The sequence below is a fragment of the Diplotaxodon limnothrissa genome, linkage group LG10 (assembly GCF_057381915.1).
Source record: "Diplotaxodon limnothrissa isolate DT_005_m linkage group LG10, D_limnothrissa_male_GT1.1, whole genome shotgun sequence".
Classification (NCBI taxonomy): Eukaryota; Metazoa; Chordata; class Actinopteri; order Cichliformes; family Cichlidae; genus Diplotaxodon; species Diplotaxodon limnothrissa.
Window position 1 is genome coordinate 8,241,983 of NC_140605.1, and position 17,522 is coordinate 8,259,504.

Consider the following 17,522-nt stretch of genomic DNA (forward strand, 5'->3'; position numbering starts at 1 on the left):
TATTATGTTAAAGGGGCTTACATATATAAATATGTAAAATGTGTTTTAAAAAAAGATACTGTGTTCTGCATATGAATTATTCATGTCAATATTTTGTTGCTGACCTCGCGCTGACATTACAATGGCTTTGTTTTTGTAGATCTGCATCTGGCTCCAGGAAAAAGAGAAGACACAGGTTTGTACGGCAGATAATAATGTCCTTCAGTATGTGAACGTCCATATACAGGGAGTGCAGAATTATTAGGCAAATGAGTATTTTGTCCACATCATCCTCTTCATGCATGTTGTCTTACTCCAAGCTGTATAGGCTCGAAAGCCTACTACCAATTAAGCATATTAGGTGATGTGCATCACTGTAATGAGAAGGGGTGTGGTCTAATGACATCAACACCCTATATCAGGTGTGCATAATTATTAAGCAATGTCCTTTCCTTTGGCAAAATGGGTCAAAAGAAGGACTTGACGGTTTAAAAAAGTTAGAAATAGTGAGATATCTTGCAGAGGGATGCAGCAGTCTCAAAATTGCTTCTGAAGCTTCTGAAGCGTGATCATCAAACAATCAAGCGTTTCATTCAAAATAGTCAACAGGGTCGCAAGAAGCGTGTGGAAAAACCAAGGCGCAAAATAACTGCCCATGAACTGAGAAAAGTCAAGCGTGCAGCTGCCAAGATGCCACTTGCCACCAGTTTGGCCATATTTCAGAGCTGCAACATCACTGGAGTGCCCAAAAGCACAAGGTGTGCAATACTCAGAGACATGGCCAAGGTAAGAAAGGCTGAAAGACGACCACCACTGAACAAGACACACAAGCTGAAACGTCAAGACTGGGCCAAGAAATATCTCAAGACTGGTTTTTCTAAGGTTTTATGGACTGATGAAATGAGAGTGAGTCTTGATGGGCCAGATGGATGGGCCCGTGGCTGGATTGGTAAAGGGCAGAGAGCTCCAGTCCGACTCAGACGCCAGCAAGGTGGAGGTGGAGTACTGGTTTGGGCTGGTATCATCAAAGATGAGCTTGTGGGGCCTTTTCAGGTTGAGGATGGAGTCAAGCTCAACTCCCAGTCCTACTGCCAGTTTCTGGAAGACACCTTCTTCAAGCAGTGGTACAGGAAGAAGTCTGCATCCTTCAAGAAAAACATGATTTTCATGCAGGACAATGCTCCATCACACGCGTCCAAGTACTCCACAGCGTGGCTGGCAAGAAAGGGTATAAAAGAAGAAAAACTAATGACATGGCCACCTTGTTCACCTGATCTGAACCCCATTGAGAACCTGTGGTCCATCATCAAACGTGAGATTTACAAGGAGAGAAAACAGTACACCTCTCTGAACAGTGTCTGGGAGGCTGTGGTTGCTGCTGCACGCAATGTTGATGGTGAACAGATCAAAACACTGACAGAATCCATGGATGGCAGGCTTTTGAGTGTCCTTGCAAAGAAAGGTGGCTATATTGGTCGCTGATTTGTTTTTGTTTTGTTTTTGAATGTCAGACATGTATATTTGTGAATGTGGAGATGTTATATTGGTTTCACTGGTAAAAATAAATAATTGAAATGGGTATATATTTGTTTTTTGTTAAGTTGCCTAATAATTATGCACAGTAATAGTCACCTGCACACACAGATATCTCCCTAAAATAGCTAAAACTAAAAACAAACTAAAAACTACTTCCAAAAACATTCAGCTTTGATATTAATGAGTTTTTTGGGTTCATTGAGAACATGGTTGTTGTTCAATAATAAAATTATTCCTCAAAAATACAACTTGCCTAATAATTCTGCACTCCCTGTATGTAACCTGTGTGCTTGCGTTCAGTTTGTGTCTTTTACACAATTGACTACTTTTTCAAATGACAGTAGAATAGTCCATTTAGGCAAGTGATGCGTGGAATTCTCTACTCTCTGTGAATGCAGATTCATTGTTGTTGGGTTTTTTTTTTCAGGTCGGGAAGCCCAAAGAACAAACATAAAGACAAGAACAAACAGAAAAAGAGGTGAGAGAATCGCTGCCTGTAAATTCAAATTCAAATTTCAAATTTCAAATTCAAATTTTATTTGTCACACACAAACAACCATACACAGTATGACATGGGGGTGAAATGCTTGTAGCTGTACAATGCCCGACCATTAAATGACAGAAGAAAAGTTTTACAATATTTACAATTTACAGTTTACTACAAAAATTTACAAATTAACTTAGGAATTTACAGTAAAGAATGTGCAAATAGTAGAAGAGATTATAAAGATAAGGATTATAAATTATAGGAATTATAGGATTATAGGAAATGTGTGGTGACGTGTGAAAGAAATCTCCGTCCCGGGTTTCTCCGTGGATCGGGTTTCCTCCGAGGCGTGGGCACCTATAAGCAGAGTTTTGTCTTTACCCTATAAGATTCAAAATTATTCAAAGTAACACTCAGGTATGCCGTTCAGCAGGTTAGTTACAGCGCCGGGAGTAGCTTGGGAGAACAAGGAAACACAGACTGCTTCAGGTTGCTTTCCCAAAATCAACTCAAAGGTTTATTCATCAGACAACAGTTTATATAGAGGAAAAAGGTTCGTGTGTCAGCAGATTCTCAGTTCAAACCGGTACAGACCAAATAAGGAAGCGTCTTCCTGCCCTCTGAGCAAAGAAGTATCCTTTGTATAGTTTATCAGTTCAGCTACAATTTATGATTATCCCAGCAAAATACACTCCTAGACATAGAATACAGAGTTCTTTCATTAGTGAATTCTGAAACAAACCACCTGGCCTTTAACAAGCTCTTTTCTAGGAGATAAAGAAGGGAGGATGGGAATAAGGAAGTGATCTCTGTGGTATTTTCGACCTTGAGGTACCATCCTGTGATTCTTACACATTAATTCTTGGGTCACAGAGAAAGAGAAAAACAACTAGTAAATGGGCCTTATTGAGTAACAGTTTTCCTGTATAATATCACTATAAAACAATATCCTGTAAATGCTACCATGGTATCAAAATATCACAACAACGTGTGTGAGAGTCCAGTCTTATAGTGACGTGTTTGGGAGAGTCCAGTCCTACACCTGGTTCAGGCCCCGAATAGCCTGGGGGAAGAAGCTCCTCCTCATTCTCTCTGTTTTGGCCTTAAGGGAGCGGAAGCGCTTCCCAGACCTCAACAGTGAGAAGAGTCCATTGTTGGGATGGGAGAGGTCCATCATAATCTTCCTAGCTTTGGACTTGCACCGCTTGGTGTAGATGGACAGCAGGTCAGGGAGCTCTGATTGAATGATGCGTTCTGCCGAGCGCACCACCCTTTGCAGATCTCGTCTGTCCTGCTTGGTGCTGTTCCCAAACCAGGTGCAGATGTTTGCCGTCAGGACGCTCTCGATGGTGCAGGAGTAGAAGTTCTTGAGCACCTTCAGTGGCAGATGGAAGTCTCTAAGTCTTCTGAGGAAGAAGAGACGCTGACGGGCTTTCTTAACCAGGGTGTTGATGTGACAGGACCATGACAGGTCCTGAGTGATGTGGACACCCAGGTATCGGAAACTGTCCACTCTCTCCACTGGCGTGCCACTGATGATGAGGGGTTTGTAATTCCTCGCCTGCTTTGTAGTGAAGTCCACGATCAGCTCCTTAGTCTTGCTGATGTTTAGGAGGAGGTTATTCTCCTGGCACCAGGTCTCCAGGTTCTTAATCTCCTCCAGGTAGGCCGTCTCGATGTTGTCGGAGATCAGGCCCACAACAGCAGTGTCGTCAGCAAATTTGACAATGGAGGTGGTGTCGGATGTGGCTACACAGTCATAAGTGTACAGTGAGTACAGCAGGGGGCTTAAAACACAGCCCTGAGGCACTCCAGTGCTGAGTGAGATGGAGGGGGAGACTTGTTTTCCCACCCTCACTGATTGGGGTCTGTCTGTGAGGAAGTTGAGGATCCACTGACACAGTGATGAGCTGAGTCCTAGATCTGTCAACTTGGTGAAAAGCTTATAGGGAATTATTGTGTTGAATGCTGAACTGTAGTCCACGAACAGCATCCTAACATAATTCCCTCTGCCAGTGTCCAGGTGACTCAGGGATGTGTGGAGCAGGTGAGATATGGCATCGTCTGTGGAACGATTAGTCCGGTAAGCAAACTGAAGTGAGTCGATGGTGGCAGGAAGTGAAGAAGTGATGTGATCTCTCATCAGTCTTTCAAAACACTTCATCACAATTGAAGTCAGTGCTACTGGACGGTAGTCATTGTGGGAAGCGGGCTGTTGTTTCTTTGGAACAGGGACAATAATGGACTGTTTGAAGCACGTGGGAACCACAGCTTGGGCCAGGGAGAGGTTGAAGATCTCCGTGAACACGTGGGTGCTAGTTGATCAGCGCAGGCTCTAAGGACCCGGCCAGGGATTGCATCTGGTCCTGCTGCCTTCCTGGTGTTCACCCTCCTGAAGGTGTTCCTCACGGCATGCTCTGTGATGACGAATGCATTTTCTTCACTGGTGCACTCCGAGCGCACGCAGCCGTTTGTTGTTTTAATTGCTGCGGCGTCGAAGCGAGCATAAAACGTGTTCAGCTCATCAGCCAGTGAAGCATCTGCATTCATCATTGAAGAAGCTGGTCGTTTATAGTCCGTTATAGTCCGCAGTCCTTTCCACAGGCTCCTAGAGTCGCACTGTCGTAGCTGTGACTCTAGTTTTTCCCCGTAGCTCCGCTTTGCCTTTCGGACCGCGCTGCGCACGTTGTAGGACGCAGCCTTGTATAGGTCCATATTACCGGAGACAAGCCCTTCATTGTAGGCAGCAGTGCGTGATCTCAGAGCGTCGCGGATGTTTTTATCCACCCACGGCTTCTGGTTGGGAAACGTTCGGATGATAGTTCTTTCTGCTGTGTCGTCCGCTAGTTTCCCGATAAATCCGACAACCGCTTCCGTAAACATGTTGATGTCATCAGAGCTGCGCCGAAACATGTCCCAGTCTGCGTCATCCAGTGCGTCCTGCAGCGCGGCCACCGATTGGTCCGTCCAGCGAGCGACCTCCCTCCTGATTGGTGCTTTCTGCTTTAGCCTTTGTTTGTAAGCAGGCATGAGGAAGATGGCGGAATGGTCCGATTTTCCAAATGCCGGCAGGGGCTGAGCCTTGTAACAGTTCTTGAACGGGGTGTAGCAGTGGTCTAATGTCCTCGTGCCCCGGGTGGGGCAGTTGATGTGCTGGTGAAGATTGTGAAATGTCCGTTTGAGATTCACTCTGTTAAAATCTCCCATAACAATTCTTTAATCCATGTAAATGTAGAGCAGATAGTCTGCATGTCTTATAAGAGAGTAGCCAAGTTTCATTCATTACCAGTAACATTTAATGCACATTTCCTCAGTTCACATTAAAACAAACAGTGAACAACAGTCTTAACTCCTCAACAATAGGTAGAAGTCCCATTGAGCCTACTCATGAATTTATATTGGCACTTTACAGCCATTATCTCAGGCTTAGACTCACACAGAATGTGAACAAGTGTAAAAGAATTGAGAGCATCTTCTAAGCAAAGCGTGTGAGTTCAGCACAATTTCTGGGCTGTACCCTGCTCTCTCTCTCTTGCTACACACACACACACACACACACACACACACATATATATGTATATATATATATATATATATATATATACATACACACACACACACACACACACATATATATATATATATATATATATATATATATATATATATATATATATATATATATATATATATATATTAGGGGTGCAACGATACACAAAATTCACGGTTCGGTTCGGTTCGGTTCGATACTTTGGTGTCACGGTTCGATATTTTTTCGATACAAAAAAAAATGTTCATGCCTTTTTAATTTGTCATTTATTAAAATTATAAATATATATTTTAACACAAAAGTACAGTTTTTAAATTTAACCCTAACCCTTGTGCGTGTTGTTTTTTAGCTCGTCATATTGCAGCCACAGAAATTCTTTTGTCCATGAAACCATAAAGCTGCACTTTCTTTTTGCCTTATAGTCTGATTTGTCATAACTTCTCCGTTTTGTGGTAAGCTTTTCTTTGGCTGTCACTTCTTCACCCTGACCTGTCTTATTTGGCTCAGCAGAACTAAAATATATATCTGTCTGTGAAGGTTCTCAATCATCCAGGTCATCGTAGTGAAATATATATCCTGCCGCACTCACATAAGCTCAGCGATTCTCTGCACGATCAACCTCTCACATGTTTAAGCTGCGGGAGATTTCACTTGTCATGTTTGCATAGTAAGCTAACAATTAATAAGACAATGTCAGAGGAATTGGTGCACAAATTATCATCACTCACAGATCAGTGCTGTCGCTCTCTATACACAGTTCGCGCGATTGCAAAGTGAAAGCAAAAAAACAAGCGCAAATTCAAACACGATTTCAATATGTCACATATTGACAGTGGCTCACCCAATGACATAATTACCCAGCTACATTTCTGAAAGAATGCAAAAGCATTGACATATATTTTTCCTTCCTACAATAGCCCGACAGGCAGGGGAGAGATAGCCCCGGGACGTCGGGCTAGCGATATTGCGAGCCCTGTATCTGATTGAGGAATCACTCATCTTTGGAAAAGAGAGTTTATTACAGAGAAATGTCTCTTTCCAAAATAAAAGCTATACTATCCGTTTCTTCTGGGCTATATTCTCAGCAGCATATTAAACATATCAGGTCTCCATAAGGAGAATCCTGTGCTAACAGCTGTCTAAATGACTCGGCTAAAGTTTGTAGCATGCATGCTTGTTTTTGTCTTTGCACTAGGATGATGTCGGTGTAAATGTGCAGTCATATTCGTTGTGTTCCCACTAGTGCTTTCAGGTTAATCTCGTTGAAATAACCTTAACGCCACAACACGGCAAATCTCCGTTAACGAGCTACCCTATACAGAGGGGCTAGACGGCCAACACGTTAACGAGCTAACTGCGCTAACACACTAGCTCCCACCCATGTAATTGAGCATTGCATGGCACATCCAACATACTGTTTTACTTTAGTCCATGACTCGCTTACCTTCAGGGTCATACGTCACATGAAAACCAAAATAATTCCAAACGCCAGATCTGAATGAGTGTGGGGAGGTCCACTTCTGTCTCGCTAGCTTGCCCTGCGCTCTTCCTTCTGACCATCCTGTCTGTGTTGAGTGCTCAGTGAATCTGCGTTCGACTACTCCGCCTAGGCTGCACTCTCGAGCCTAGGCGGAGTAGTCAAATGCAGATTCACTGAGCGCTCAACACAGACAGCATCGTCAGAAGGAAAGTTGATAAAATAAATTACAAATTTTGTATTGTTCTTTTTTTTTCTCCCCTTTGGTTTTCTTTCTTTCTCTCCCCCTCTTTCTTTCATTCTTTCCCCCTGTCCTATCCCACAGTCATGTCTGTCCCGTTTGCAACTGAAAATAAAATAAATTCATAATTATAATAAAGGTCAATCAAATGGACCAATATGATGATCCACTTAAAATAAATCCTCTTGGCATCTTTCTTGGCCTCAAGACAACAATTCTGATGGCTATAGATCCAAACGGGACACAAAAAAAAAAAAATTGAAAAAAAAAAAAATTGAAAAAAATTGTATTGTTCGATACATATGCGTACCGAACCGAAAGCACTGTATCGAACGGTTCAATATCGATACGAATATCGTTGCACCCCTAATATATATATATCCTGCACCCTCTATTAGAATATATATATTGAAAGTATTTTGCAGTGCATTGCCTGTTTTACATATCATGAGATTGACTACTGAGCTCGCTGTGGCCTGTGTGTCCCCATGATGTATGCATGCATACACGTGGCTTTATGGATGTGTGTACATGTGTGTGCGTGGTATGTTTGTCCATTGGCTGTCCTCTGTCAGGTCCCCTGATGAAACACCCAGCAGGAGTTCACAGCGTCAAGGCAGCTGCTGCAGCTCTCGAAGTCCCTCCTTGTCTTCCATCAGGAGTGCCTCCAGATCACCCACCAGGTAACCCTCCCCCATTGTACACACGCACACAGACAGTATAGTCCCACTGAAATACCTCTCCTGACTGTCAAGCAGTTGCTCTGGTGACAGTAAGTCTTCCCATCATTTACTCTTTACCCCCAGGGCGATAGATTGGGATACAAATGGGGCTTGCCTGCATTTCTTAAACTCGCCCTGCTAAACGGTTGTGATATCTCACTCTGCCCTCATGTTCGGTTAGATGACAAAGCATTCATTGTTTATTCAGTTCATGGGGCATTTATCTTTTTATTCTGTAGTTATGTATTATAGTTCAGCCTTTTGCATTACTTATAATTGCTCTTGAAAAATTAAGAGTCACTCTTGAGGGATCACATGACTCATAATGTGCATTAATAGATCAGCAAGTCAGAAAAAAGGTTTTACTCTCTACCTGTCTAAGCTAAACTGTAGGGAAACATTATGCAGAGTTCTATATAAACGTTATTTGTGCGAAGCCTCTTTTTGTGTGTAAAAATAAGCAAAATGCAAAGTGAATTGGAATAGCAAACAAAATTCAATATTCGTGAAGCAGCAAATGAGATAAACAAGAATAATCAGAGAAATAGAATGTACTAGCTTGTTTCTACCGGATTGCACCCAAGTTAGAGTAAAGTGGTGTGCCCTGCTGTTCCAGATTAAACTCCAAACACAAGACAGACGGTCAAAAGATGTCTGACACCCCGCAGTCCCCGGCCCCCGAGAGTCCCACCACTTGGCACAACGGGGACCACACCCAGCGAAGCCGCAACGGCAAGGCCGGCAGACTCAACCACACCGATGGCGAGAAAGGGAACGATGTATGTAATCTCCTCTATTTTGTTTCCGCACACACACACCACCCCCTCCCACCCGGCCTCCCTCCGGTGGTATTTGCCGCAGCCCCCTGCAAATGAGTTTTAACTTGCTCTCTTGTGTTGGTTCACATGAATTCTCATCTAAGACACTGAGAGGTTTGTGTTCTTTTATTAGTTTTTCCTTGGTCATAGCTCAGTTATTATTATTATAATTATTATTATTAATGGTATTATTTTCAACATGTCAAAGACAAACCTTTTCGCAAAACTTGCCGCTCCTGCTGCTTTGTTTCTGGCTCTCTTTGACTCCTGTCATCTTGTGTTTCTTTTTTAAAAAATTATTTTCTTTTCTTTTGTTTGTTTGTTTTTTGCTTTTTTTCTTGTTATTTGCCAGTAATACAGAGAGGGAGCAAAGAGAAGAAAAGTTTAAGTGTTTCCGTTCAAGTATATACTCTCTGAGTCACACAGCATTAGCGTACCACACCTCGGATGGGGATCCGAGCCACATTGGTGCACAAAGTCTCCAAACAAAGGAGCAAAAAACGATATGTTGTGGAGTTGTGTGATTTTCTCTCCGTCACAAGGCCCAAACCTGCGAAGAAATATCAACTCAGGTGTGATAAGTTTTACGCCAGATAAAGACTTAATTAATCAGCATTGAAAGAGGCGCAATCTGATTTCTGACAGTGCTATAAAGTGATAGCAATCTGCAAATTCTCCTCAAACAAAATAATCCAAATACTTACTGGAAAGTCTGAATCCAAGCAGGCCAGAATGAGTTATAGCAAACTTTTAAGTGGTAGCTGAGTATCCTGGCACATATGGAAGATTTAAAAAAAAAAGGAAAGAAGGAAGAAGAAATAAAGAGAAATGCAAACATGGATTTGCTGTGTCATAATTAAAAAGGTAAGAAAAATTACCTTATGACTTATTGATGAAACATTTTTTTAGACATAAAAGTCAGTGAAGCTAAAGTGAGGATATCTTTAACGTAATTAAAAATCAGTGCCCAAGTAATTACAAATCAGAAAGTTTGCTCTCAAAAATGAGCACTCAAAGACTTTTGATTTAAAAGCTTTGGGTATTTATGATTTTATTATTACTTATTTTGGGGTGACTATTGCATTTTTTTTAATTAATCAGATCTGACTGGTGATCTAAACAGTTAAAGACAATTTTGATAATATTTAAAATTGACTTTTACATCTTTCTTTGATACAGTGACTGTATTAAAGCACAGGATTCAATGATGAGGTAATAAACAGACGAGTGATTAGTAACACTTTCAAAGTTGACACCCTTTTGCATGATTTAAATAAACAACTAAACACAGGAATACAGGAGTAGAAAATGTATGTCACGTCAATATCTTTTGAATTTTAAAAAGCTGTCGATAACTGCTTTTTATTTACATGTGGATGGCAGCACTACATTTTCATGAACAGTGTGAGGGAGGCTTTCCTTTATTTAGACTGGGAGACATCACATATGCCAGAAATGAAAAGAAATCAACTAGCCAATTTGCCACAGTGTCATGTTTTTTCTTTAGGCTCGCCAGCTGCAGGGATGCTACATTTGACTTTATATTTACATTTTTGATTGTGGATGCTAATAACAGTCAAACACAAGCGATAAATAACGGTATTTTTAACGCATGTGTTTCATGTAAATATGACACCGCATTTTTGTTTTGGCTCAAGGTTCTTTAAATCTTTCATACATGTCTAAATCTTGCACTGCATTAAGAGTTATAACCCCAGTTCCAAAAAACTTAAGATTCTGTGTAAATGTAAATAACAGAGGGTGATTATTTGCAAATGTCATAAATACATGTTTTATTCACAATAGATAACAAAAAATGTACCAAATGTATAAACTGAGAACATAAAAAAAGTTACTTTGAATTTGATGACAGCAACGTATCTCAAAAAACTGGGAACAGGGCCATGCTTGAGGAGACCAGCTGCTGGACTTTTGGGAGAGCAATGTTGTCCCATTCTTGTCTGTTATAGGATTACAGCTGCTCAACAGTTCTGGGTCTTCTTTTTCTTACCGTTATTTTCATTATGTGCCTTGTGTGTTCAGTTAGTGAAAGGTCTGGACTACAGGAAGGCCAGTTCATCACCCCAACTCTTCTACTATAAAGGCATACTGTTGTAATAAATTAGATACACCATGTGGTTTAGCATCACTTTGATATGTGAGTTCTCTAAACCCTGTATGTAAATTATAAAACTGATTGTGCTTTTCACAATGTGCAAGCTCACTTCCATAGGCACTAATGCACCCCCCATACCATCAGAGATGCAGACTTCTAAGCAAGAGCTAACAACAAGTTGGATGCTCCTTCTCCTCTTTAGCCCAGATGCAATGCCCATGTTTTCCAAAAAAGAAGAATGTTTTTTTTCTTCATTGGAGCTTCACCCTGTGTTCACAGAAAGCGAGTTCAGGAAATGTTCCTGAACCCATGAGGTGATTACAAGGATAGAATCATACCTGTTTTAGTACAGTGCTGCCTTAGGGTTCAAAGATCATAGGCATTCGGTATTGATTTTTGGCCTTTTCCACTGTGCACAGACATTTCTTCCGATTCTCTGATTCTTTTGGTGGTACTATGTACTGTAGATGATGAGATCCCCTAAATGGAATATGTTGATGGGCCTTATTCTGAAATTCTTTTACAATTTATAGATGCTGTGTTTTTGCAGCCTGGTGAACATTTGATATGTGTTGCTGCCATCAAATTCAGAAGAGGCTAATGAGTCAAATGTCTTAGTTTAAACATTTGATATAGCTTCTGTGTTTTCTGCTGTTAATAAAATATGGGTTTATGAGATTTGAAAATCATTGCATTCTGTTTTTATCAAAACATTTAGACAGCTACTCAGTATTTTTGAAATCGGATTTGCATAAAAACATGTCACTCGACAGGTCCTTTAAGGAATGATGGATTAATTACTCTGTTGTTCAAATGAAAAACTCCACTGCAAGCTCACAGTAGACTGACAGAGGATAGCATGGTATAAATCATAAATGTAGTCCTCCCTGTCTGTTCAGGCTGAAGCTGCTCGTTGTTTGTTTTGGTATTTTCGAACATTACCATGTTTATGAGCCCCTGATTACCTGAAGACAAAGACAAACCCTTTGATGAGCTTTAAATTGCTTACTGCTATTATGGAAGCATCCCTGCTCCTCCATACTGTAAATGGGTCATTAGAGCTGTGGTTTGATGAGTGATTACACTCAAATTAAATAAAACACACCACTTAGACAAAGGGGATCACCTGTGAAATCAGCAAGCACTGATAAATATGAGTTTAAATAGGCTGCAAACACTCACTCCTGAGAACTGACACCTTCTATTTCCTACTTCAGCTTGCATGTCTCTCTACGGGGTCTCATCTGATCTCTTTCTCTCTTTCTCTCTCTGCTTATTTCATTCATTACTTTGTTTTCCTTATCAATTTAAGTGGTGAATAAATGAATAAATGCCCAAATCTTTCTGTCTCGTTTATATAAAAAGCACTCAAATGCTTTGGAACTGGACCAAGTAGGTTAACTGGGTATGTGTTACAGTTTCTTTTTGTCAATACAATTGTCTTTCTTCTCAAGCACATGCTCTGCTCAGTGATAGATCCTCTTCTCCTCCAGGCGTCTAACAGCTCCTGGCAAACCACCAGGGGTTAAGGAGATGCTCCTCTCTGTTGCTTTACTTCACCATGTCGATGTGCATGAGGCCCCTAAGAGGCAGTATCTCTTCTGTTCCTGCCTTTTTTGTTTATACTTAATCTGGACAATGCCAAGCAAACTCTGTTTGGTCATGTACATTTGAGCCATTCTGTTGGGAAATAGTATAAGAGGAGCATGTAATTGGCTCACATTTTCTAAAGCAGCATCTCTGTGGCACATAAACTACCACTCTTTTTAATCTCCACCAAAAGCTCAAATATTTAAAAATTATCAAAGTGGAACATTGCACGGGAGGATGGTTATGAGTGACAGATCCTGGATCTAACTGAAGTCTGATTTTACTGCAGCAATTGTGTGACTAAGCAAATGTTCTGCATAGCAGCTCTGGTTTTACTATCTATCATCTCAGTTTGTGTTCCTGTAGCCATCCTGTAGCTCTGTTTGAAGCAGTCTTATTCACTGTGTGGGAGGGAGTCCCTCAGATGTCCCAGAGGAACGCTCAGAGTAACAGCTGTGTGCTGTTAAGCTGCTGTTGGGCCAAACTAACCAGTCAGTCCATCTGTCCAAAGCCTTCTCTCTGGAAAAACACAGCATGCAGTTTGAAAATCATTCTAATTCAAGGTAAATTTTACTTTTATTTGCTCTTTACTGCTCCTTGTTGCCACTGGAGAAAAACACCCACTACAACAGTGGCTATTTTTTGATTTAAATGTTCTTCAAGATGAGCATTTCCTAACTGTTTGTGGGAATGGAAATTCAAATCAACTCTATTTAATTTTAGCTCAATTCCAGATATTTTATTTATATAGTACCAAATCACAGAAACGGTCACCTCAAGGTGTTTTATATTGTAAGGTAAAGATCCTACAATAATACAGAGCATGACCGACTATGAGCAAGCACTTGGCGACTATGGGAAGGAAAAACTCTGTTTTAACAGGAAGAAACCTTCATCAGAACCAGACTCAGGGAGGGGCGGGCCATCTGCTGCAACCAGCTACAACAGGAAGAAGACACAATACAAATAAGCAGTTTATCTGTATTTATTTATTTGCTAATAGAATAATTATTTATTACAAGTTTAACTGCAAAACAGATTTTTACCTAACTGCCCTTTGAAAACCACTTGTGAGGATCTCACCATTTTGTTTGGATAAATTGGATTAACACAATGTGTTCCCTAAAACTGTGCAATGTGTGGGTCTCCTCAAGGTCCGTTTATAGCATCATATCTCAAAAATGACAAAATCTAAATACAAAATGCCAAAAGAGAGCAATACACTAATACAGCTTGCAGTCTAGTCTGCAGAAGATGGAGATAAAGAAAAAAGAAAGCAACAAAGGCGACTTTCTTTAATTCTATCATGCCACGAGGGGGGGGGGTAATGAGCCAATCTGAGCTAGGCTCATCAGATTTAATCAAACAACAACAAATGACAATAAAGACAAACTATTTATAATTTATCTAACTATACTGTTTTTTTTCCAGAGGTAAGGCTTCTACTAACTGATCCATCCTGCAGCATCCCTAGGCTTTTCTATGGGAAGCATCCATTTCTGCCTCCTCCACAGTGGATGAAACGATCCCAAAAGGGCTAATTTCTTCCTGCGCATTATTAATGGATATCTTTAAACACGATTACATGGACTTTTGAAAATAGTTCGGACAACTTACACCTTAATTAACATGATTTTTTTTAAAGGGACTCAAGCCATTTTGATTGAAAGCTCTCTGTACACACTAACAGTTTAAACAGAAGCTCAGAAAAGCTCCTTAAGGCGCCCTCTTGTTGTACCTGTGTTTATGGTGATAAACACAAAGGAATGCCTGGAAGAAAGCTGGGCTGACGTCCAAAAATAAAGTACAGAGTAGACCAGTGCTGTTCCTACTGTTGCTGCTGCTGGAGAAGACCCAGGCCAAAATGTGACTGGGGTCCCTTTCAGATGTGCTGACTCTTTAGTTTGTCAATCTTAGCATTGACTGCTCCCCTCCAGCACTCTTTTTAAACCCCTCCTCCTCTTTCCTACCCGATCATCTGTGTCCTCTGTGACTCACATCTCACTCTCGTTGTCCTGCCATTTTTCTTCCCGCCAGCTCTGCATGACCCCCCTTCCTATTCCTCCTCCTGCTTCTCCTCCTCCTCTGTCTCCATTTAGCAATTCTACTCTACATGGATGTCCACTAACATTAACTCTGTCCCTCTCTGTCCTCCCTCCCCTGTTTTGATACAAATATGGCTGCATTTGTACAAGCGAAAAAGACAGAGCAAATCATGTAGTTTATAGATTCATCCTTTGTTTTGAATTTGATTTTGAATTCCATCTGATTTTGATTTTTACTTTCCCCCCTCTATTTTTCTTTCTTTTCTTTTTTTTGTTTGGTTTAATTTATTCTCAGTCTCTGGACTAAATATGTAGCGCTGATACTAAAAGAGGTCATTGTCTTTTTCCCATTTTCGCTGCGGAGAACATTCCTTTCTCCTCTTTTTTTCCTTTTTTTCTTTCTTTCCTGTTTTTTGTTGATATTGCATACGTGTCACTGATTGAAATGGAAGGTAGGTAATGCTTTGCCTACGCACGTGATCTTTATGCAGATGAGAATGTGACAAGCACCCTAGCCTGAGTGACGTCAATGTTTCTCTCTCAATCTCTCTCTTTCTCTCTCTCTCTTTCTGTTGTTTACCAATGGTCTTTAACCAAATTAATTTGACTTCATCAATTATGATTTGACTCTTAAAAGATTGGATTACGTAGCGCTCTGGTTTTTCTCTTTCCTGCTTAATTTCATCCTGAAGTCCAGTATCCAGCTTTATCTTCCAGGTCCATTTCTGTCCATTTATTTTTCTTTTCTCTCTGTTCTGGTAGAATGCATTCCTGTTTGTCCAGCATCTCTCTGTTTGTCGGTGAATTAGTACATTCGTCTTTTGATTTTCACCATATTGATTTCCTCGACTGTTTCCAATAACTGTCTTAAGCACAAGTGGTTGTGTTTTCCTATTATTACGCTTAGTTGTCTCCTCTCTAGTGGAGAACGGTGCTTTTGTTGTATCTTCAGATAGCAGCTCAGACAGAACAGGATAATGCATGCGGAAGACCCAGCTGTATTTGCTTTCAGACAAAGCGCCTTTTGGAGATTAACCTTCTGGCCTGCTTACAGTGAGCAGTGCATTACTGTGCATCACAAATTTTAGTCCCTAAACTCCCACTGTAATGCTAATTCTATTTTTTTTTGTCCTATGCTTAAAATAGAGGTTCTCTCTACATACTGTTTAAGGATGACAGCACTCTAGTTTTTATTTTATCATGAAATCCCCTGAAAAGACCAAAGCAAACAACACAGGCTGTCTGTCAATACAATTCCTGTACCCAGTCTGTTATACATTCTTACCGAAGGTGCAATAATTTATGAATGGGGCCCAATAGTTCAATTTCTACAAACAGTTTCATTTGGTAAGACTTTACAACAAAAATCAGTTTAATTTATATGGTGCTAGTTAACAGTTAGAATTGTCTTAAGGTCCTTTATGTTGTAAGGTAAAAGAAATCCCCAACAATCAGATGCCTGTGGGCAGCACTTGGTAACTGTAGGGAAGAAAAACTCCCTTTTAACAGTAAGAGACCCCTGACAGAACCAGGTTAAGGGAAGAGAAGCCATTGAAGCTAGACACAAAAGTGAAGTGAAGACATGTTCACAGTAATGATGCTGATGTTTAGTACTTAGCTCTTAGTTTGCTGATTTAACACAAAGTACAGCTGAGGCTGACGGGAATGTTGTACACTGAAGTATTGGATTGCATTTTAATTTATTTAGGCTTTATCGCTGTCATCAAGTTATCAACCAAATTCCATGACAATCTAGCTAATGACAATACACTGAAACTAGTTGGTGGTGGTTGATAGTGTGCCAGAGAATCTGGGAACTGGAAATATCTAATTCAGAGTTTACATTTTTCTGTCTCGAGCAAAGTGGTAAATGAAGCTGCTATTGCCATGCTAGTGGCTCTGCGTAGGGGACAGTGCTCTCCTAATATTCTTTCTGGCCATTATAATTTCCAGAGTAAATGTTGCATGACATGGGAACTATTTTTAAGCGTGCGTTAACACACATTTGGTGCCAATGAAATAAGAGATTGCCCAGTGAAGCAATTGAACTGGCTGCCCTGCTAAAATAAATTAAGTGCAGTTTATTCCGGACCACTAAAGTCAGGTGTTATTTCCTTATACACTCATTTATTTTTGGCAGCATGTCATTGTTCTGATTCCCAAAGTGGCTTGCAGATGCAAAGCAACTATGAGCAGAAAAACCCAACCAAAAATTGTTTTGGTCTTTTTGTGGGATTTACAAAAGTGTATGATATTGTCTGCTTTATACCCTTTAAAGCTTTGCCAATTTTTGTTAGCTTCAAGGTCATTCCTGACTCTAAAAAAATCACTGATTTGGGTAAAATGTCTAGTTTTTTAAGCCTATTAATACAGCACTCTCTAATGTAGCAACAACTCCCTGGAACTCCATGTAATAGCAAAATTCTGCTAGTGTGAGAACTGTAAGTGTCCTGTATGAAAGACATTAAAGAGTCCACAAGCACGAACACTGAGATAGTTAACTAGCAAACATGTCAGGCTGTCTCATTATATAAAGCACACTAAGAGCAAAAAGGTAAAGGAAGTATCTTTAACTCTCACCGACCCATTGCTCTGTGATGTTTAGGAAGGTGACTGGACCCAGAGGATTTAACTCTCTGTGTGAGGGACTCCCTGCACATTGTGGTTTTCCTCTTTGCTTTTCAGTTCTTTTCTATTGATTTCCATGCATTGTCTCATGAGTCACTGGCAGGGAAGGGTTTTGTGTCTTTTTCTCTTGCATTTTGTGAATCTAATGATGCACTTATGTTGCCCCACTTTTCCCTTTTCTTCATACCTTACCTACTAAAGGAGGGAATACCACTTTATTGGTAAGTGGATGTTAACCAGAAGGGAGTTAAAGGGAGTAACCATTAAAAAAAACAAAGAAAATGGGTCGCTGTTCACATCTCAGCAATTGTCTTCAGGAAAAAAAATCCAGAA

The 17,522-nt window shown here is 40.5% G+C and overlaps 1 protein-coding gene across 2 annotated transcripts in view; it reads left to right on the top strand.

Moving 5' to 3' along the window:
* Positions 1-17,522, top strand: part of srrm3 (serine/arginine repetitive matrix 3) — a 57,746-nt gene that overhangs the window by 34,471 nt on the left and 5,753 nt on the right. For both annotated transcript variants that reach the window (XM_085364316.1, XM_085364315.1), the window contains 4 exons: positions 140-175; positions 1,943-1,993; positions 7,846-7,953; positions 8,609-8,771. In XM_085364316.1, the coding sequence (XP_085220442.1) occupies positions 140-175; positions 1,943-1,993; positions 7,846-7,953; positions 8,609-8,771 (358 nt within the window). The remainder of the gene's footprint in view (positions 1-139; positions 176-1,942; positions 1,994-7,845; positions 7,954-8,608; positions 8,772-17,522) is intronic.